This window comes from Ylistrum balloti, unplaced genomic scaffold, assembly GCF_031769215.1.
Source record: "Ylistrum balloti isolate Yb309-2 unplaced genomic scaffold, AGI_CSIRO_Ybal_v1 Utg370468, whole genome shotgun sequence".
Taxonomy (NCBI): domain Eukaryota; kingdom Metazoa; phylum Mollusca; class Bivalvia; order Pectinida; family Pectinidae; genus Ylistrum; species Ylistrum balloti.
Genome location: NW_026782308.1, coordinates 235,545 through 258,510, shown reverse-complemented (window position 1 = coordinate 258,510; position 22,966 = coordinate 235,545). Strand labels below are relative to the sequence as shown.

At 36.0% G+C, this 22,966-nt stretch overlaps 1 protein-coding gene across 1 annotated transcript; it reads left to right on the top strand.

The window, feature by feature from the left end:
- Positions 1 to 8,450: 8,450 nt before the first annotated feature.
- On the top strand, positions 8,451 to 22,570 carry LOC132555288 (T-box transcription factor TBX2b-like). The gene is made up of 7 exons (XM_060219644.1): positions 8,451 to 8,637; positions 10,609 to 10,792; positions 14,832 to 15,099; positions 18,816 to 18,962; positions 19,830 to 19,897; positions 20,207 to 20,268; positions 21,897 to 22,570. The coding sequence occupies exons 1-7, from the start codon at positions 8,451 to 8,453 to the stop codon at positions 22,568 to 22,570; spliced, it is 1,590 nt and encodes a 529-aa protein (XP_060075627.1).
- Positions 22,571 to 22,966: the final 396 nt, after the last annotated feature.

The window sequence follows — 22,966 nt, the reverse complement described above, 5'->3', positions numbered from 1 at the left end:
TTAATTGAATTATCAGTAATTTACACATAAACCTAGAGTGCGCGTGATTGCAGGGTGATGGGTTTGGATTATAACCTGTACTATTATGGGTTTATATGTACCGCACAAGGTACTCAACAAACCGAAACATCCTCGTAATATTTCATACAACTAGCTGTCGTTTTCTGTGTGCGTGATAATATCTGGCGGGTGCATCAACAGGTGATAATTGTTGCACGTGCATTGCCATACCGGGCGTATTTATATGATTTCAAACACTGGGTTTTTTCTTCCTTTTTTCCGACGTATTAATTCGTGGTGCGACAGAACGCATTGAGACATCGCCATCGCACGTGCACTCCATATCACCGCATCGGTCTTGTTTCAGTCGACACGTGCTGTGAGGTTTGATCACATGCGCACGCACGTTTCATGTTGTATGTTGATATTATTATCATGTCACGGCTGTAGATTATGTCTGTGGGAGATGAAAAAGTGACAGCTAATGGTTGAGATATACGAAATAAATTAATTTTATCCATCAAATCATATCCTTATTAAAGTTTTTAGTCTTGGTGCTAACCGGTGCTTCTTCTCCACTACAAAATGTACTACACTTTTATCTTTTATCGGACCTTGGGAATGGAACATTTTGGCAACCAGAGTATTTGACAATAAGAAGAAGAAGGCGCTTTATAATTGTTTTAAGACGTTATGAGCTTAACTTCTTAGGATGCTAAAATGTTCCTGAATTCCGGGATTTGTTCTAAGTCATACGACATAATGCACATTGTTAACACCGGATATTGTCAGTACCACTTCAAAGTGACCGTCGGGAGGTATGGTAATGAAATCATCATCGTTAGGTCTTAAAAACCAACTTTTACATTTCTATAGAAATCTTATATTGGTAATCCGGACGACCAGACGGGTAAATGACTACCTGTATGTACCTGTGGCGACAGTCTCCGCAGTAAATCCAATCTAAACACTAATTAGTAATGGGGCCATTAATTAGTCTTTTCGTACATGTTGTATAGTACTGTTATTTCAACCAACAGGTATATCGCTGTACGTTTTATTATCAAACTAATTCAATTTCCTAGTTCAACTTACTACGAGTGTAATCTGACTAGACTGGTCAATGTGTTTACAGCAATTCGGACAGACTGACCTCAAGGTGCCAGTCTGACCACTTTCTCACAATTATCGTTGACCAACGCTCGTTAGAACGTTAGATTGATCAAGTAAAACTCGACGATAATTAATTAGAATAATATGTTTGTTTGGACTGCGATAACAGGTGCGCGGCTTGTATACTGAAACATTACTACTTTTACAGTAAATATGTAACGATACACATAGATATTAAAATTATTGGTGTGTAGATACTGTTCGCGATTCATTCCTCCTTCCTTTCCATCCTTACATTAGGTTTTAACCGTTGAATAATTGTTCTGACAACTATATTCAGAACACTTAGAAACAAAGTTTTACTTCTTTAAAATCTAATTGTCTGTTTCCAAATGGTTTTGTAATACGACCTTGTGGTATTGTAAATCAAAACGGAACACTACGTCTATTTGAAAGGTCAAAACTGACTTTTCTAATCATATCAGAAACGACATCTCAGCGGTGTTATTTCTCTGCCAAGGTCGGACATGGATCTTCTTTTCCATATAGAATCGTAAACGTTTCTCCTGTAAAGACAGCTAAAGACACCTACTACCATTATTTCCCAGGGAAAAATAAGTTTTTTTCTCTAAAGCACGTGCTCTTTCATTGTTCTATTTGTTACAGGCTTTTCTCCTGTCTTTCAATGTAAATGTTACTATTGCTGTTCTGTATGTGATAAGATAATTATATTTATTTTCATTTCTATTCAAATGTCAAATTGTTACCAAATACAAATTTTAGTTTTATATTTACGAAGTCAAATGTTTCGTTGCACACTGGATTTGTCAGTATTCCTTGGTAAAAAGATTTAATTCTAAGGGTGTGTTGTTCACATGCTGTTGTTGGTACATGAACAAGACTAAATGGTTAGATATTCATTTCATAACTGATAAAATATATTATAACAATTAAATATCTCTTAAGAATTGTGTACTTTCTGTAAATTATGAAATTTTCAAGTTTGCATAACCATTTTATTAACAACGTCAAACAATTAAAATTAAATAGGAGCGACCCAACACTAATTCAAATCAGTATTGTTCGGAGAATGTAAACAATGTGTTTGCGTATGCAATTTTAGATTCCGATCATTTCAAATTAATTTTTTTCGCTCTGCCACGCGTAAAGCGTGAAACAAGAGGTCATTTTATAAAATAAGAATTGAAACATGGCTAGCAAATTAAGTTTGGCTAATTACATAATTTTACAAAGTATGAAATCATATCAAAATGGCGGGGTAAAACGAAGCTCCTTAAGTTCACGTGATAAACTCGGCTATCTCCGATCAAAACAGCGAAAGGTGGTAGACACAACAGCGAGTGTCGACTAGCGTTAGTTTGAAGCTGACAATCTTTATCAATTTCTCTCAGAGAGTGTTATAATTTTGTAAAGAGTCTAATTTTAAGTATTACATTGCTTGCCGAAAATCAAACGCATGAGAAAAAATAAGGAAATCTAACGCTTTAGTCATTTAAAACCGAATAAGTTCTCACAGCAGACGTTCACACTTTGTACAAAATCGTCACGAAAAAACTCCCTTGTTCCTTAGCAATTTTTTATTATTATCATTAATAAATTGAGACATTTATTATATTTAAACATCAAAAGTTTACATTTGCCAGGAGGTAACTTACTTGTATAGTTTGATTTTCTACGTCGAAAAGACGCTTGTTGTGTTACTTGAACATCTGTCTACCTCGTAAAGACTATTATTACGTTTTTTTATTTTATACTACTCTCAGTAACTCCTGAACACGATTAATCTATTTAGTAAATATACTTATTGTGTAAATTATCATTACCCCCCCCCCCCCCCCTCCCCTGTTGCAGAGATATGATTGTTGATCATGTTATTTTAAAGATGGCCGCCATGATTACGGGTGCGTTTGATTAGGTCCTTATGTATGGTCAGTTGATCTGTATCGTAGTTTCACTACATCAGCGATGTGGTGCAAATGTACGCCCAACAATACAAGCATTAGAGATTTCATTAATTTGTGGGTGCGTTTCGTTTGTTGTACCGATCTCATGGATCCATTCCGTCCTCTATCAGCTGGTCGTAAACTGAGATCGACAGGTTTACGTTGACTTTAACAGGCCCATAATACCTTTTAAGACTATCATCTTTGTGGGGACCCAGTGGTCGCCATATTGACTGGTGTATTCTTTAACTTACTGTAAACTGCTCTGCTCATTCATTGTAAAGATTTAAAATAGAATTTTATTATTTTTGTTTAAGTGGGTCCATTTCATACAGCAATAAAATGTCGGTGTTAAACGTGCGTAACTGACCTGTGGTCAGCTGATAAACTTCGGACTTTTTATTTAATGTATTTCTCACGAAATCAGTCAACCGTGTCAGGGATGGTGGTGTAAAAAAAATGCTTGTCATCGTTGGTCGAGAGATTTATATATCCGGTCGAACCTATGTACTGTGATGATAAAAACCATGTATCTCGGGGATTCTCAAGAAAACAATAAACGGAGGCATATCATAAAATTAGGTTGATGATGGAAAGATTAAAAATAGAATTTGGTTGTTCAGTAAGAGTGAGGCAATTGGAAGTATTTTATATAAAAGAGAGAGCAATCATATCATGGATATGTGCCATATAATGTTTTAAACTTTATTATTTTTCATTCCGTACAAGTAAGGTGTCTCAAGCTCCGGAAATCCATTTGTTTTTATATGTACTAGGTAAAGAAATGAGTACAAGCTGTAAGCTTGTTTTCCCACCCGCCCATACGTACTTTATGTAGGTGGTATATTATTAATATTGAATAAAATATTGTTTAAATTAAATATGTGTTAAATGTCACTATATATCACGGAATCATCACTTGTTCTGGACTGGTGATGAATAAATATATTGGATATCGATTTTTCTTTGAAATATTCATGTCAATCTCCTGTTCATATTTTACTGGCTCTACGAGAATACTATCTTAAAACAAGAAATAAAAAGAAATAAAACGGAGAAACTTGTTATTACATCTACCACTTAAATGTGTCATGAAAGAATAACAGTACTCTTTTATAACGTAACACTTGTATTCATATCTCCTCCAAACGATATAGGTATTATTTGTGTATGAAGATTTCGCCCTGTAATGAGACTAGTACGTAGCTTGCTTCCAGTGTACCACCTTTTACAGATACATTGTAAAGGATATTCTCTATCGATTTTTTGTTTCTTTGCTCATGTTATTTACTTATTTTGTAAGGTTTATTGATATAACGGATTTACTATTGCTGCTAAGATCAGACATGACAAAGATAGGACAGAACGTTTCTACTTTCGTGACTCTGAAACATGGCATGTTTTCAAAGAATGAAAGATGACAATTTATACATATCAGATAATGACGTTTCAATAGTGACTATATAATCCTATTTACACACTGGAAGGGAGGATGTCAGGGAATATATTTTTTTAAAAAGTATTTAGCAAGTGAAGTTGGTCATTGAAAACATCTTCTGTTATGCCGATCGTTGAGGAATAAAGCAGGACGGATTTTTTAGTTTATCAGCACTTGTTACCGTTAAGTTTAAATATGTACTCAAATATTTTGACTATTCTTTATTATTACTTTTTCTTTCAGTATTTTTTTTAAAATGAATACACCATACAAGATCAGGTACCAGTGACCTATATTTGTTATTCAATCAGAATCACATTTAATAAGTTACCTGAGAAGTCGGAACATCAAAGAAACAAAGGACTGACATATTCTCAGAGCAATGTAAACACTTAGGCGATCGATGGAGCATACCATTCCTTCGAATTTTCGCCTGTCTACTGATGCGTGGAATCTGGAGGAGAGAACCCAAGCCAGGCCGAGCCAACCATCGGTACCTTGAGGAGATGTACCAAGCTGAGCAGGGTGTACTCAGTCACCTGTAAAATGTAGGAGGAGATAACCCAAGCGAGTAACGGGAATGTTCATACACCGTGACCATGATTAACGACCCTTGAAGTGTAGAGGAGAAACCCCAAGCGAGACAGTTCACCGAACCGTGTTAATGTGTATTCTATCTCGCTTGCTTATGTTTCTATTTTGTTCAATAAATAAATAAATTCAAGTATAAAAAAATGAAAAACAAAAACGCAATAAATATTTTAACAAAATCCTACAATGTGTTTAATTCAGACAGTGAGAATTGTACTCCTTTAAGCAGGGAAATATTTTGTGTCATTATTTTTCAGTTAATTGAATTTTCAAAAAGTTATATAAAAAATATATTTGTACTTATTGTATTTAAGGGAACGCATGCAGCATTAAAATCAGATCGATGTAACCTATATTAGACGAGCCTATCAGAATCCACCCAACAGTGGTACGCTACCTAAGCAGTCGGTACATCAAAGGATGGAAAACCGAGGAATTCTCAGGTCTATGTCAACACCTAGACTATGGATTCAGGCAATTTCTGGTCCTGCTCAGTAGACCGTGAAGTATGGAGTAGAGGACCCAAGCTAGATCTAGCCGATCACCGTTACCTTGAGGAGATGACCCAAGCGACGAAGACTGCGTTTAGCCATCCGTGAAAATTAGAGGAGATGACCCAAGCGACGAAGGCTGCGTTTAACCATCCGTGAAAATTAGAGGAGATAGCCCAAGCGAGTGTTTAACGAGCCTTGCAATTTTGAGGAGATAACCAAAGCTGAGTGTGGTCAACCACCCGTGTCTTGTGTATTCAACAGAGGAGAATATCCAAGTGCTTCTCTCTTCATCATTTTTTTTTTTTTTTTTTACTAATTGTGCATAACAAAATCTTTAACGAACTAAAATCTCAGGTTACAATTAAAATACTGAAAAATAATTTCACTGCTCTTTAATTCAATTGTCAGTAAGTGGGATTTTCAACAGGGTTGTTTATTAAAATAGAAAGAGAAATACGGGAGAGGAAACCTGTTTCCCGGACAAGATGGCCCCTATATCCAGGTGATATGTAGCCAGGTGACAATTAGTCAAGATTTATTCTCAACTTCTGTACGTCTGTCAATCTTCACGCGCTTCAAAGTGGGCCAAGGAGAATTAATAAGTTTTAATTAAGGAAACAAGTGTAAATAGATAACGGTAACCTTGAATTTCCACAAAATACTGGGAACGTTTTTAATTACAACTGATATTCTGAGTTCTTATTGTGAGACTAGGAAACAGGGTCGTTGATCCTTCCCGTAAACAAATTTAAATTTAAGACAAAACTGTTTTGATATAAAATACAATATTGTAAATTGTCCTATAGTAACAATCCTTCAAACATATCTGACGTATGTTCATTATCGTTGTACTTTATATATTGTGTAGAGATACAATTACATATTACACAACTTAATCCAAATTACCTTTTTTATATTTATGTTTATGAAAATCTTTTCGATCTGCTGTACATAATTAAAACGCTATTCTGTTATAAAACGTTGATGGTGGTGGATTTTTCAGATACGCCACTATCAATGCCAGGCGATAAGGCGGGACTGTATTGATCAACACAAGAACCAGTAGAAATCTCTCTCGTCCAGCATCCCTGGTCCTCTGGCGCCTGGCTCTTTCTCCCCGTCGATTCCTTTTACACTGGGCGCCAAAAATTATGGCGCCTTCATACTCTGCAGAATATTGTCTTAATCAAAATGAATAAAACATAAGTTTGAATGTTGAAAAGTTATTTGAATATCGTATGAAAATTACGCTGACATAATTGTTGTATGTCCGATATTATGAAAATATCTCAAACTCGATATTTTTGAAAATTCGTTTTGATATAGACATATTTTATTGCAACTCGGATCGCAAAAGGATTGAACACAAGTTTAACCCGATACGTATTGTTATATAAATACAGTTATAAATTACAAAATTACTAGAAAACAAATTATTTCATATTAAGTCTTTATAACAAGTATTTACGGAAAGTCACAGACGCTAATAATTGTGACTACTTGTAAAACAAGACAGGTACACTCTCACTGAACAACCCGTTGTGTATTTTTTGTGGAATGTTCAGCATCTACTTCTCATAAATATGCATCAGTCTTTGAGCTGCTAGAATGTAGTTACGGAGTGTTTACACGTGCGTTACACGACGTTACAACCAATTTCCATTTCTCTGCGTTTTATAAATTTAACTACAAGACAAAAACGGTGTTCAATAAATCTTGATGCCGGTGCTAGTGTTGATGGAAGCCGTTTGTTTTAACGGTATTTTTTTCGAAGCTGTATCTTTGCCGGCGCCCGCGTGCTGGATGGAGGCGGAGCAAATGTAAATGAAACATCGTTGACTTGTTATGGCGAATGGGCGTTACGACATGCCTTTCGTGTGTTGATGTGTCTTATCTGGTGAACATTGGCACTGAGATCTTCGATACAGATAGCACCATTCAATGGTCCACGGGTTTGTCGGTAAAAGCTGTAATACAAATTTGTAAATTTCTGCGTCTGTATCCTCACAAAGTTTCACACCTGGGTCGGTCGGAGTGTTGAAACTGCTACATAGCCTTACTGGGATTACCGAGCTTTTAGCCTCAACTGTCTGACGGCGAAACGTGTTCGTTTCACCAGCTACATTTACATAAACAGGTAATTATTTTAATTATTCATCAAATTAGAAGAAGAAAAGTATAAGTTAGATTTACATTTTCGTTATTTTATAACAAAGTTATCAGAAATAGAATATATATGCATGTGGACACACCATTTTCTATTTTATTTATTGCGCTTTTCATTTAAGAGCGAATCATGTTCTTGTGTGTTTTAAACTTTACACCTGAGCGTGGAGAATTTATAGTTAGAATTTAGAGTGGATCGTAAATCAGTCTATAACTAGAGTAAGTAGTTTGTGTTGTATGTGATGTAAATTATCCTCAACCCACCACACTGTACCCAGTCAGCTTAGGTGCTCAACTTGTCACGGTGGGCGGGCCAACCTTTCAAACTCAATACGGGTATGTGTCGGGTGGTCGGTAGCCACGCCCCCTCGGCTGGTTACGGTGATCAAGAGGCCCTCTACCATAGACCTAAGATCACACTTTTTACCGGTTGTCTAATCTCACCTTTCGGGTTGACCGTAATTTGATTGGCAGTTGGCTATCCAAATTTCACGGCTGAGTGAACAGCTGGTGTAATAAGGACACAACTCTACTCAACCCATCACTTGTAAAAATTGCAACCTGTCATGTAAAATTTGGGGAGCTTATTAAGGCGATAGGGCAGAGTTTGAAGTCATTGGTGTCTTCACACAGCACGTGTTAACATCATCTAACAGAGGACTTGTAAACATTACCAAGGAAATCATGTTACTATTACAGGGAAATCACTACCCTACCCCTTCCTCGTCCGTACCCTCGGGCATGTATGAGGAGGATATCATCACACAGAGGGCCAGGGCCTTTCCCCTGGGACACGGACTCATGCCTACTCCACAGGCCTTTTCGTTCGGATTTCCCGTCCATCCAGCTCACGATCCCATGGGATTGCAAGGTACGTGTATATTTTTTCACTGAAAGAAGAAAGAAATATCATTTCCAACGTTATCGAAATTTATTAACGGAAAGAGAATGTTGAAATAATTTTTAACGCACCTGCTGTAACAGATCTGAGATAACATTTTAATATTCATAGATCTCGATAGTAAAACATTAGATATATTATTGTTATTAATTATTTTTATTTCTGAACACTCAACGAGAAGTCACGTCAGGAGAAAAACGATATCGCTAGAAGTATATATTTCTGTAAGAATACACGCGTTTAAGTTAGCGATTACAGTCTTTTTATTGTGAACCTGCTGCATTCTTTTATTTAAATAATTAACGCTTCATTTTTATTTTTTGTACTCGTTTTGCGAAAACAAAAATATAAAAAAATATTCGCGCTAATTTACACGGAACAAATTTTCTTGATATATTCTATATACTATATGTGATGTAGGTTTTGTAGCTTAAACCAGACACCTTTAAATAGCTCTCCACTACATATCTTATTTACACAAACATCGCTGTGTTTACCGGGCTTCCGTAACAGACTTATAGAGGTATAATGTGTCCCAAATGATGGCATTTAATGGTATTATGAAATCGCAGTCAAATAAATATTTGATCTTGTTTCTCTCAAAAATATATCGATAAGGTTATTTATAAATTTTCTGCAGCAGTAACAAATTATCGGATGCTTAGAATGTTAACACTTTTCAGAGAAATAATATGGTTTTGACGAAAGCGTGTTTTATATGTAAAAGGGATTTATTATTTTTGTAGATAAAATAAGCAAACAGACAAGCCGTTGTGAAGTATATTGTGAAGTTTTGCAATATTTCCTGTCAAAATCTATTACAATATTCAGTAAAAAATATATTGAACGGAAAAGCTAATCTTGGAAACGAACACGAAAATATACGTTCTTGTTTTCCACATTATTTCATATAATTTTATAAATTATTACGAGTGACTAAACAAATCTTCAATAAATATCAATTTTTCGCTGAATGTATTGTACTTCTCGGACCGGTCAGAATTCAGCAACTTTTGGCCGTTTCTGCGGTTGTCACCTGCAACTGCTAAGTCGTGTTGGACATTGTCAGATTTTCAAATTAAGTGACAACTGCAGACCATAATGATATCTAACGTTCTCGTACAAAAGTAATCATCCGCGATTTAACATCGAATTTCTGTATCGTTTCCAATCAATATAATTTTCACACAGTACTTCCCATCCGTTTAGACATGCTAGTTTTTAAAAATTTATCAAATGATTATTTCTTGTATAATTCATTTTAAACGCCATTATTCACTATTTTTATTTCAATAATCAATAGCATTGCATTGAATTGAATACTTAATCTGCCAAAAAAAATTAATAATTATGTTAAATCTTTATTTATCAATTTATGGTCTGTAAGTGTTTTTCTGTTGATTTTTAATGTAAAATTTACGTTTTCATAATCATTCTAAAATTAAACAGGAAATAAATTCATCATTGAAACATATATTTCATTTCTACTTGATTATTTTCAACAAGGAAACACTTTTAATAATTGAACATTCTATTACAACTGGAGCGTGTTTTTAACCTTCGCGTTCGCTGTCTCTGTTTTCGACTTCATTTTGGACTTGCATTATCTAAACTAGACACTCAAATCATTATTTTGTCGATGTTTTCTCCGTTAACGCCACATGATGTGAAAATAATAATGTTGTTTTCTTGTTTTGACACACGTTCAGACGTGCGCACGTTGGGAGGTCAATGGCGCGTGTAACAACTGACAACGAACGTGCAGCGTAACATAACAGACATAATGGCATATTTGTTATCACTCTTACATTATAAAGATTTATATTGAACGATACTTTATCTGGTGGTAACAAAGCAAAACAAAGATATCATCAACCAAATGTATAAATGTTTAATTTTATATATTTTTCTACATTGCTCAATTTGCAACTTTTTATGCAGGTCAGAGTCAACAGTTTGGAGGATATCCGCCCCTCTCTTCTCACGTGGACCACAAGCGTATGCTCGGGGGACCAGGACAGGGGGATGCCACAGACAAGAATATCAAGATAAACCTGGAAAACAGTGACCTATGGTCCAAATTCCACGGTATCGGTACGGAGATGATAATAACCAAGACAGGAAGGTAACTAACCATTCTAAATAATAACAGATGATGATATATTCGAGAAAATACGGGAAATCTTAGATGTTAGAAGCATTTTACAGTCAATAGAAGGTGCAAAATTTACATTCAAATTTTAATAAAAAATTAAAACAAAAAGAATAAAAATAATCCTGAACAAATTTGATTTTATTTTTTTTTTACTTTCATTCTTTACATACAGGTAAACATAACAGGTGAAAATATCGCCATGTACGTAACACATTTTTTCCCACGATATCCGAATATGTCATCACATTTCCTTAAATGATTTGTTTCTCTGTTAATCCGCTCTCAATACAAATTAATATCCAAACTGCTGTGTTTGAAAGTGTTCCATTAAGCTCGTTTCATATCTGATCCTTAAAAGGAGTTTCCGTGTAAACTTTCTCACGGTAGGTGTCGCTATAAACAAAGGGCGGGGATTACTGTCGGATGGACGCTGGTCAGTTTATGCCTGACCACTACCGTATGTAGCGCTTCCTTATTATATTTATTAAGTACATTTCCAAGAAAGTAAAAACATGGATTAATGAGAACGTGGGAAAGTTACGTGACGGTCAGTTATAAATGGCAGGTATTATCGAAATCGATTGGCTGTAACAAACAGGATTTATTTATTAATTTCACGGACTCGTTTTATATATGAAAATACACGTTTGGTAAAGGTTGCAATACAAAATGCAAAAAACAAAACAAGAAAAAGAATGGTTTGTTATGATAATTAAAGTTTTCAGAATATATTCAACGTTATTGTGTAAATTAAGCATGGGCGTTTTAGGGTAGCAAGATTAATGATGTTTCGAGTAAGTTTCGTTAAACTAGAAACTCTAATTACATCGAACTCACATAATCAAGTGTAACTAGCGCGTGCTTTTGTTCTTTAATCGAGATCTTTAATAAACACACAAGATTTCATTTTTTAAAAAGCGTTTCCTCTTTTAGGAAAGTAAAGTTTTCACTATAATTACAAATTGTTAAAAGGTGTTTCATTAATAAATGAACTAAATTACAAATAAAATAATTTTGTCTTTTTTACTGGGAATAGATCATTTACAGAACGTGTTAGTAGAAGTCGTGTATTTTTCCGTGTTAGGTGACAGGGCCAGTATTTATTCCTTAACACGTCGTTTCAGGAATACTTATTCGAATGAGCCCTGTCGAAGGTAATGTTTGTTTAAGGGGTTTCGGGTACATATTTGGTAGAAAGACATGGAAATCCTACAAACAAACACCTGCTTACCAGTATTGTACAATTAGTCCGAGAAGAATTTGTTTTGAGAGAAAAGAAAGAGCGTGATTATTACCTCATTGAGAGGAGAGGTAGTGGAGCAGACGACAGGTCTACCTGACGTGACGATTGCACACCTCGACCACGCAAGGTGTTGATTATTTACTTTAACAGTTTGGTGCCAAAGACAGAATTAAAATCAACAGCCTTTGTAGAACTGAATTTTCCCCGAATTACGAATTCAGTTAGTAAATAACAGATATTTATTTGTAGGGATATTTATCCGATAAGTTTTGACTTGCTAACTTCACTGTCTAATTGGATCGCACCAATTTACATTCCTCAGTTAAGTTTATTAGCATTTATCCGTAACTTGTCATAAGAATACATGTTATCAGTGTGTACGTGTGAAAGATAAATGAAAAACCCTATGTTCTGTTTATTATGCCTCTTGATCTTAAATAATTGTATTTCCCGGTCTTTCGATAATATTTTTGAACTGGTTAATCTTTTTAGAAAAAAACTTTGGTTAACAATGAAATGAAATCATTGCTATTTTGATTTGTTAAATATTATCATTATTTCAAAGACGGGAAAACTAGTGACAAAAGCGCGCGTGCGTCTCCCATTATCAGAAATTAGTGCTGAGGAATTCACCGCCCGTCTCTTTTCAGGTGTAGTTTAGTTTTCACTACAATGTTGCCGAAAGTGTTGAAAATGTAGGTGTGATACCTACCGTGAAGGTTAACCTTAATTACTGTGAGGACATGGTGGGTTAGTTCTCCTCGTTAGGAACAACAGCTGTTCGATCTTTGTCGATAGGTGATTGAAATTCGAATCGATAATTCGGAACAAGAGTTAATTCCGGCCTTCCGGCGCACTGTCGTTCCCTAGGGGCCCAGTCATTGTCTCTTTTTACCTATCTTCAGAACCGGACTAATTTTCGACACCCCACCGACGTATTCTGGTTCAAGGTGTCTAAAATCGCTTGTTAACTGATCATGTTAATTCTGTTATTAGACCCATCCTTTTGTGTGTTTCAACAGAAAACTTGTCCTAATTACCGACCGACCAGAAACACGACATTTTTTTGTTTATAATCAAAGATACCGCTCTCCACGTGATATCACTTTAAAATTAGTGTCTGAATAACATTTCGTCACCGAACCTGCAAGAAGTAAACTGACTGACCAAACCATTGATCATCGCGCCAATATTTCAACTAGTACCATGTCTTAAAAATAAAAAATCGGAATAATTCAAAATACGAAAGGAACATTCTAACTAATAGTATAAAAAGACGACGTAAGTTTGAATTTTTATAACATGATAGATTTTATTATTGGTAAAAACACCTTCAAACAAATAAAATAATAAATAATGTACATGTGGGCATATCAACATTATTTTTATAGAATATAATCTTTAAAAATATCAATAAATTTATTTTGTTTACAATACTTCCTATTTATGACAGCGTATTTCCTTACAAAAACACGCTTTTATTAGAACTATCTTTATTCCTTGTTAAAACTATTTTTTGTCATTCAAATAAATAATAAATTTCTTTTCTGGCCTTGACTATATACCAGGGCCAAGATAACACGTTTAAACTATTTTGTACCTATTGTTTATTTAATATTCATCTCCAAATCGAACAGCTTTCACACAAATTTCAGAAAAATTAATATTTTTCTCAGTTTTTGGTTTACACTTTTTTTTCTTATACATATTGATGTGGAAAACTCGCTTAAGATGGTAGTTGACACTGGTCATTAATAAAAGTACATCGGATTAAAGCAATAGCTGAATATGTATAATTACGTTATCATATCTTAATTGATAATAATTTTAATAGACCAAAAGCATGCTAAATTTTTTGGCGCGCGAGCGGTCAATCTAATTGCCGAGGCGCCGGGACGTTGCCGCTATTTGTCGGATTATCACACTATTAGACGTATCAGTACCTGTCTGTAATATAGAAAAGTTGTCACCTTGTTTGTGTGTGATTTTACCGACAAACCCTCCAGGAGATAGATGACGCGATACATATGAGACATGGACGGATTGTGTCGAAAGCGTCACTTTCAACAAGGAAACACTTAGACAATTGTCAAAACAAACACAAAACAAGGTACACACTTTAACTTAATATGTAAAAATCCAAAGAAACGTTTAGAAAAATATGAAGTCTTTAATGTTCCCGACTGACAATTGAATTCTTCAGTGGAGGTGTTTATTGCTCGGCTCAATCTCGCCTTCTTAAAACAACAGTCGCTATCTTTGAGTAAGAAACACTTAAATGCTGTTTTATTTTGAGGTGCGCATTGTGACACCGTATGATCGTCTATTGACAGACGGCGGGAGAAACGAGCGAATTTTAACACGTAGTAGGTAGTGGGTTTGGAGCAGATTTCTGACAATGTTCATTTCTCACACTAAGTGACAAATGTCGAACTTCTCTATCTCTTCATTTTGTTTGGTAACCATTAGCGAAAACGTTTTTCTTTCCCTCTATCGGATATCTATGTAGATATGTTTCACACGTTTGTTAACGGTATATTTCTAAAATTAATACAAAATAGTGTGACATTGTTGTTACAATGGACAATATCTTATAACGATTTGGTATCCACATAGTTTGATAAGTGTCTGTTGAAGGGGCGATAAAACCAACAAACTATTATTTCATGGTCCCATTTTAATATCAAATTTTTATACATATTTAATTCCATATCGCTCAAATTACATATCATAGATATTTTATATGTGTTTTGTTTCCTTCCACAGACGAATGTTTCCTACGCTAAAGGTCAGTCTAGAGGGTCTTGACCCTCACTCTAAGTATATTCTGCTTGTGGACATTGTCCCCGTGGACGATTGTCGCTACAAATACCACAACTCAGAATGGGTTGTCACTGGTAAAGCAGAACCACACATGCCCGGAAGATTGTACATACATCCGGATTCACCAGCTTCCGGTTCCCATTGGATGAAACAGCCACTGAATTTTCATAAACTCAAACTGACAAACAACAACCTTGATCAAAACGGACATGTAAGTATTTTATATTTAAATCTATGTATCAAAGTTTTCCTTTATTTTTTTTTTATTGCTTTGTCTTGTTATAACTGAACAGAAATTGTCACGAACAAAAACACTAGAAATATTAAATAAACGTTTTAGATTTTCGATATCTATAAGCACGCTACATTATGAAATCCCCTTCCGGTATAAAGGTGACTTAATCTAAACGGTTTGTCGCTTACAAAGTCCGATTATTGCTGAGCAAGCGCCGAAGTCTGAAATTTTGCCAAGAATGTAAATACTGGTGAAGTCATTTGTTTGTTAAATACCAGTTTACTGTCAGTGAAACTATACATCTAACGTAGGTATACGGAGATATTACAAAGATCAGCGATACATCATTTGGGGAAGGTAGAATATCGCCAACAGAGAGGCATTTTTATGAGCAATATATCAACTTTTTTCTCTAAACGTGGTCAAATGAATACAAGAGCTAGAATGACCAAAGTTTTGTCACAGACCGGACCACCTTAATGCGGCGTGAAGGACACACTAGGGAGAATTCATGGGTTTGCTTAATAAATAGACAGAACATTCCCGTACACGAAACACGGAGACTGAAGCGGAATCTCGTGCCGTGCCTTATTAGTAACATCTCGAACATCCCCCCTTCAGAAACCTAATCGGCGCTTTCCTCTTTTTTCGACTCTCTCCACTCGCGTTTCTACACTCCCCGGCGTCCAAAGTAACGTTAAAATCTTTCAATTTTGCCATATTTCACTAGTTTGGTTAATATCTATCTCACGTGCTGGCGGTAATTTGTAGAAGTAAAAAACATCTCTTTTTCCGAAGCTTTCCAGTTAATATAGTCGGCCTAAACACGAGTCTTTTCACATTACGCCGTGACTTGTCAGGAAGATATCACGCACGCTGCTGGTCGTAAGCTCGAGAACAGCCCGCACAAACAAACGCGCACACATAAAACGACCTATTTTAATGCTAGATACGACTGCTTTAAAATTAGGTTGAAATAATTTAATAGACACGATAGATTGAATAGTTGAGAATTATGCATGCGTTGTGGAGACTCTAATCGGAGATTAAAGCTTAGCTCGGTGCATCTAGTCAGTTATTTAGCATATAAAATAAGCACACAGGAAACCCAAATGGCTATACCAAATGATATTTATCTATATTTTATGTATTTCAATTATCGTTGTAAGTTTCAGTTTGTCAATTTGGTATCTTTTACGTAAATCGATAAATGCACAAAATTTTAACTTCTGAAAGATGAAACTTCCGACTGGAACATTCTACTTTCTCATATTTTGTAAATACCAGAAAAAAATTATTCCGACTGCTAATGACTGAAACATTGCATATTTTCAAATATATCACATAGAATGTAAAATAAAAAAAAAAATTTCTTTGTAGATTTTACTTGAATTAAAAGTTTCCTCTTTGATTGTAACCATCAGCAGTTTACACTGACTATAAGACATCTTTCGTTTTTAACTCCAATAACATTTACTGCTGGTATTTTTTTTGCCATTCTTCCCCAATCCATCCCGAATGTTGCGTATGGCTCTTCGTGTTGTTATTACCCCGGCACGAGTGCGTCAAACAGACAGTTTGGTCTTAATAGAAATTCTCTCCCTTGGGAGGGAGAAGATCTGCGTGCTGGGCTACAGCAAGGCAGGGGAATGTTTAAATAACTCATTTGTAAATGTTGTCTGTCAACAGTCTGACTTTTAAAGTCACAAAATACGTCGCCAATATCATTGCAAGGTTTTCCAATTTTACATGTAAAAATATAATGGCAATTAATGGGGAATTACTAAGTGTATTTTATCCCGCCACAGCCACCAAAAAAACTGCGGGAAGTTCTGGTGCCGCTACTTATGCATTGGTAATGGAGTAGCAGGCACTCTGCTTTATTATTTGTATTTGAAACAAAATGAAAGATTAATATCTCGCAGCATCCATCATGTCGAGCTCAGATCGTTTTCAATTCAGCTCAATTTTCATAACAGCGAAATTAAAATTTGCATAAAATTTATAGGGCATTAAGAGCCGAAACGATATACGAAAAAAGCATTGGTAATTACAAAAGGATGGTTTACAAAAATAGACAGTGAACTGACAAACATACTTGGCGTGTTCTATTAGACCTTGTCAAATCATTATATATATATATATATATACGTTTGTGAGCCACGTGACCCATGCGTAAATAGTGTTGAAGTTCAGATGTAGCCCGCCTTATTATGAGTGAAAACTGACCCGCTACTGTCGCCCGTGGTCAAAACTAAAGACACCTTGTCGAAATTCACGCCGCGTCAATTACAACAGTTTTTCACTTTTGTTCTTATCACGTAAATCTGAAGAAATTGCGCCATTATCTTCGCTGATTTGTGACAGTTTGTGACTATCTGATTTTCTTGAGGGTATCGTGTCGTGTACATTTAGTGACGGAGATAGAAATGTCGCCACGATTATTATCGTGTAGATTTAATGTTTGTTGTGAACATGGTAACACATGTAAAGTCCTCTATCGCACAGTAATGGTTGAGATACGTCGATAACGCTACGGAACTGGAAATAATTCATAAAATGGACATATGTTATATTCTGTAAAAAAACGATTAGATTTTATTGTCTAATCTAAAATGAAATATGACAAAAGATAATGCCACACTGAAAATTCTATGGTATGGAATACTTGTAATATGAAGAGACCAGCAGTGTTTTGAATTATAATTCGATTCACTTTGATGTTCTGTCCTGGTTGTTCTAATCCTTCCTAGTAAATCTCCCATCAAAACCACTTCTCATAAAATTTACAATGAAGTTGTTCCTAATTTTTGTAATTTTGAACTATCACTTCATTCTGTTTTAAACATTTAGCTACGTTTAATTATTTGACGTACTTTACAATGGTACACATGCCTTTTTTCTTCCGTACAATTTTCCATACTAGCTTTTAGCAATTGAAAGCACAATAGAGCTGTGGTGTGTTTACGAGCTGTGTTACCGTGCGCCTTCACTACACAGTCTGTATAAGATTAATTAGTTTTTTGGTGATTTTGACACAAATAGGTATGAAAAACATAATGATTCACAAATTCTCCGCGTCAATCATGAATAATGTTTGTACTCGTTCCCACAACACCCAATAGCACTATGGTGCACGATTAGTCGCCAATCTGCCCGTACCAAATCTATTTATTATTTATACTATTTTACTGGGACGCCATAAACATCCTTAATAGTTCCTTCATGAAAGACGTATAAGAAACCAAGTTCTGACTTGAATGGTCTTTTTAAAGCCCTTTTCCGCAGAATAATCAACAATTTGATTACATAAAAATGAACACGCACATTCTAATTAATAACAAAGAGAAATCGCGTTTCTGTTAAAGCCATCTCGTATGTACTATCATTTCACAGCAAATATTCAGTTAATCTGGAAAAATACACACTAATTCAATTATCGTTTTCTTCCGATGCTCCTTTTCCATAAAAGAAATACGGAATAGACATAATGTATCCAGATGGGTTTTAAATTATTTATCTTATTTAGAATATGCCCGGATTTTTAAGTCATTAAAAAAGGACTTGTCAATTTAATATTTCACTTTCAGGTCATATTATAAAAATGTTTTTGTAACAATTTCTCAGTATTATTTGGTATTTTAAATCGAGTTTTAAAGTTCTGATTTTTTAATTTCGAATGCTTTTTTCAGATAATTCTCAACTCGATGCATAAATACCAATCCAGGATTCACGTTGTGCAGGCGAACGATATATTTACCATGAGGTGGAATTCCTTCAACACCTATGCTTTCGATGAGACCTCCTTTATCGCTGTCACTGCTTATCAAAACGAACAGGTAAACATATTGAAATATTTACAATTATTAAAACCAAAGAAACAATTATTATCTCTTTATTTAATTTTCATGGCATGTATAATATGAATATTATAACTTTGCTGTAAAATTTAATATCGCCAATGAAAAATTATAAGGGTGAAAATATGATGAAAAATGTCAATTTTAGGAGAGTGGCGATGTTACAAATATCAGAGAGCGAATCTTCTACAAAGCAGAAAGAGTCTCTGAGGTTTTATGTGCCAGCTCTCAGCCATAAATAATTACATGTAATTACACAGTCAGTAATCAAACAGATGCTTAACATTTCAAAGTCAGATTCAATATCTATTAATAATCAGAGAGGGAGTCTCTCCCGCATGGAAAACTATCCGCCCTCTAACCATTTCCGATACATCCAGACCAGAGAGGAAACAGTCCATTCTGTCTAAACAATAGAATCGTATAGGGCAATATCCGAACAGGATCAATATCAATTTGGACCAAGAAACTCTATCTCTCTTACCGATGAGGCTTGAGTAGCCGTTTCTTGGTCTGTGATGGTACATTATGGTCGTGGTGGACACACGCCACTGGATTATCTTACGCCCATCTGTTGTCCAGGGTCTTGGGTGATCTGGTATGGCGTAACAGGATAAAAGAACTCGCTCCCTGTGATTTGGTCAATATTCCTTCTCTCTGAATCATTGATGAGGACACTGGCTTGAGGATCATTACAATAAAAAATGGATGTATCACTTCTGTTTCTCCAGAAATGACACATGTCTCGTGAAACTGATTTATAGAATATACGAAACTTTAATAAATGTATTCAATCAGATTTTTTTTATTTACTTGTTGTAATTTTTCAATTCATTTTATTTTCAGATCACACAACTTAAGATTGACAACAATCCGTTTGCTAAGGGTTTCCGAGACAATGGAATGGGCCGAAGGTACAACATGTAATTATTGAACTATTTTATCGTAATATATCTTTTAGTTTACTTTGCCATTTCCTGTTTAATCTACCCACGCTGACTTTTCTTAGAAATCATCAGAGAGTACGGTATTAAAGTGTGTTTTCTATTTGTTTTGTTGTCAGTGACCGTTGTTGTCAGGTATTGTTTTCAACTGAGGGCCATTTGTTTGGGTTTTCCTTAATTGATTAAGTTAATACCACGTGAATGAGAAGACACCATGCAGTGTCCCTTCCACGCCAAGCCTATAAATCTTCAAACACTATTGATCTTCGTGTTTTTCAGGGACCACCGGTTAAGTCTGAAGCGACCAGCCGACGATGAAAACGTGTCTGACATAGGAAAAGGTGAGAGATAGATTTTTCTAAAAACCTTCCATTAAATTTTCAACTCGCAAAAACAGGCACATTTCTATATTAAATTATCTGTCAGGCTTGGAGCTATCGTCTGGCGATGTCGCTCTCACTTGCTCGCTCCAAATCTGCTAGAAGGCCGATATGTCGACACTTCGCCAGTCACCCGCGCGGAGTGATTTTGCGCTTTTATTGCAAAAATGGACGCGTTTTTTAGCCTCAGTGAATTTGCTTCCGCCACCTTGTCGGAGCGGATCTGAGATGAGGAAAGAGAATTGGTACGCAGTTCTGACTTGATGAAATTACCTTCTCTTCCTTTAAATATTGATGGAGGGAGTTAATTAGATCAGCCAGAGTTTTGCTGAAATATCATCGCAAGTTTTCGCACCTCTCAGTAGAGTAATTGTATTAGCCAATGGAATCGTTCGTCAACACCTGCCGGTATATAGCTAAAGCTGGTCGACATCACCGGATTTCCCTTTTCTGCGATCAGTTGTTTGTCGAATTAAATCAAATTATCGTCTGCTCCTGCCTCTAGATTTGGCGGGTTTTCTTACGTTGGGAAATTGCAATTTGACTGTCATTTTGATGGAAAATCATGTCAGGTACTCCACCCAAAGTGATTCGTATCACACGCTGGTTTTTGCTTTCTCGCTATTTTTGTTCTGAAGACACATAACTGGCAAAGAATGCAAATAGAATAAAAAGCAACCACATATCATCACTTTAAGGAAGCGTTTCTGGAATTGGATAAAGAACAATAATGAAATAGAAAACAAAGAGGAAAAAAAAATAAAAATAAAGTCAAATCTTAAATTAAATTTGTTCATACAGCTTCAAATTCTCGACATTATTTCTTCATGTATGGAAGGAATGTTTGAAAATTTCATGTATATTATGATACCTTTCACAGATGTCACTGTTTTCTTTTTTTGATTTATTGAGTAAAGAAATAGTAAGTGAAGAAAAGTGAATGAAAATACATCAATCTGAATCTCTATACAAAAAACAGTAATGAGAGTGAAAATCGTTGTTCTATATATATATATAAAGCACGAAACATAAAAAAAATCCCAAATCTAGAAAGTAATCTTTGATTTTACATTGTATTTGCGTACGAGTAAAACTCTAAAAGAAACAAGAACACGTTACAAAAAACTGCCCAATGGTGATGCACGATAACGGCTTTTTGCTCGTCAATTCAGATTAAAATTTAATGACACATGCGAGCATTGTATTGAGGCATCGATCCGCGGAGGGTTGACATACGATACTGAACCAGCATCTAATCTTACGCTCAAGTGTGAAAATTGGCTTCAATGCCTGCGTGATTCCGGATTCTTCTTCCCGCGCTCCAACCCGAACATTAACACCTCGCCAAGTGAAAAGTCTGTTCCTTCAGCACTGTTCATTTAGAAGATTATTCGTGACGTCACATCTGTATTGACGGTTCTTTTAGTTAATTTTATGTCATGTTGTCATGAGTAACGACGATTGTCTGTCAAAGTAATTTGTCAATGTTGAAGAATTTATATTGTTGTGCTGGCGTTATAATCTGAAAAAAATATGTTGCAATATTAGCAGGACTTACATGCTAATGTTTTTTTGTATATTGTTTTCAGAATCGAACTTTGCCAAAAAGATGAAAACAGACGACGAACTTAGCGACAGAAACAGCAGTTTGAACTCGTCAAATCGCATCAAATCCGAAGACGAAAACGACCCAGTCTCGGACCATTCGGACGACGTTCACAATGATACATCGGAAACGGAGCTACCTTCGTGTCAAATCGGCAGCAAGTCTTCATCAGGAATCTCTCCCGGCGCTCCCTCTCTCAGCAAGACCACCAGCCCTACCCAGCACAGTGCTTCTAACCCGCCGTCTAACCAGTGTCAGTACCTGGGCGTGGGCTCTAAGTCATATAGCAGTCAGTGTATGGGCAGTGAGCAAGTGTACTATCCTCACCACACATCCGTCAACAGAGGTTCCACCAGCTCCTTCCTCCCAGTGTCCACCACCTCCAGCCTCCTTCAACCTGTCGGCTCCTCCAATCTCCACGCCGTAAGTCCACAGATGCAGGCGTGTCGCTTGTCAGGTCCGAGCAGTGACTGTGCCCTGAGGCAGTCGTCAAGTCACTTGTCTTCTGGTTCCCATGGATACGGTATCCGGACGTCGCCCCCACAGCACCCTTCACTCCCATCTTGTACCTACATGCAACCCTCACAAGCCTACACGTCACACCTCTCGCCAAACGTGCATATGATGAACATGAACTTTCCTGGTCCAATGGCGTGAGGTGGATCCGGCGGAACATCATTGTTGTACATTTGGTAACCATACCGAACCCCTATGCGTTCCTCGACACTGCCTAGTGAATTAGGCCAATGTTGGGCTGAGCCTTGTGAAAATATTTCGTTTGGACATGATAATGCCAAAGCCATTCCCCTTGTTGTGTCCAGCAATGTGTATAAAACCAATGAATCGCAATGTTTGTTCATAGACTTCAGGCGTACATGGTACCACGTGACCAATCATGCCCCAACTGGGACATAACTAACTGCGTTCCTTTGGCCCAAAAGGACTCAACTGACCCATGTGGTTAGTGTGCAGAGCTGGCCGAGGACGTCCAGAGGTGCAAGGCTTTAATGGTGACAGTGACACGTGATCTGAGGCAGGAGACTTGTTGTGACC

What these genes read in the sequence shown, in the direction of transcription:
- LOC132555288 (XM_060219644.1), top strand. Translation starts at nt 8,451, where the DNA reads ATGTTACTATTACAGGGAAATCACTACCCTACCCCTTCCTCGTCCGTA. An exon ending in ATAATAACCAAGACAGGAAG is followed by an intron (nt 10,793 to 14,831) that starts GTAACTAACCAT and finishes TTCCTTCCACAG; the next exon opens with ACGAATGTTTCCTACGCTAA. An exon ending in CTGCTTATCAAAACGAACAG is followed by an intron (nt 18,963 to 19,829) that starts GTAAACATATTG and finishes TTTTATTTTCAG; the next exon opens with ATCACACAACTTAAGATTGA.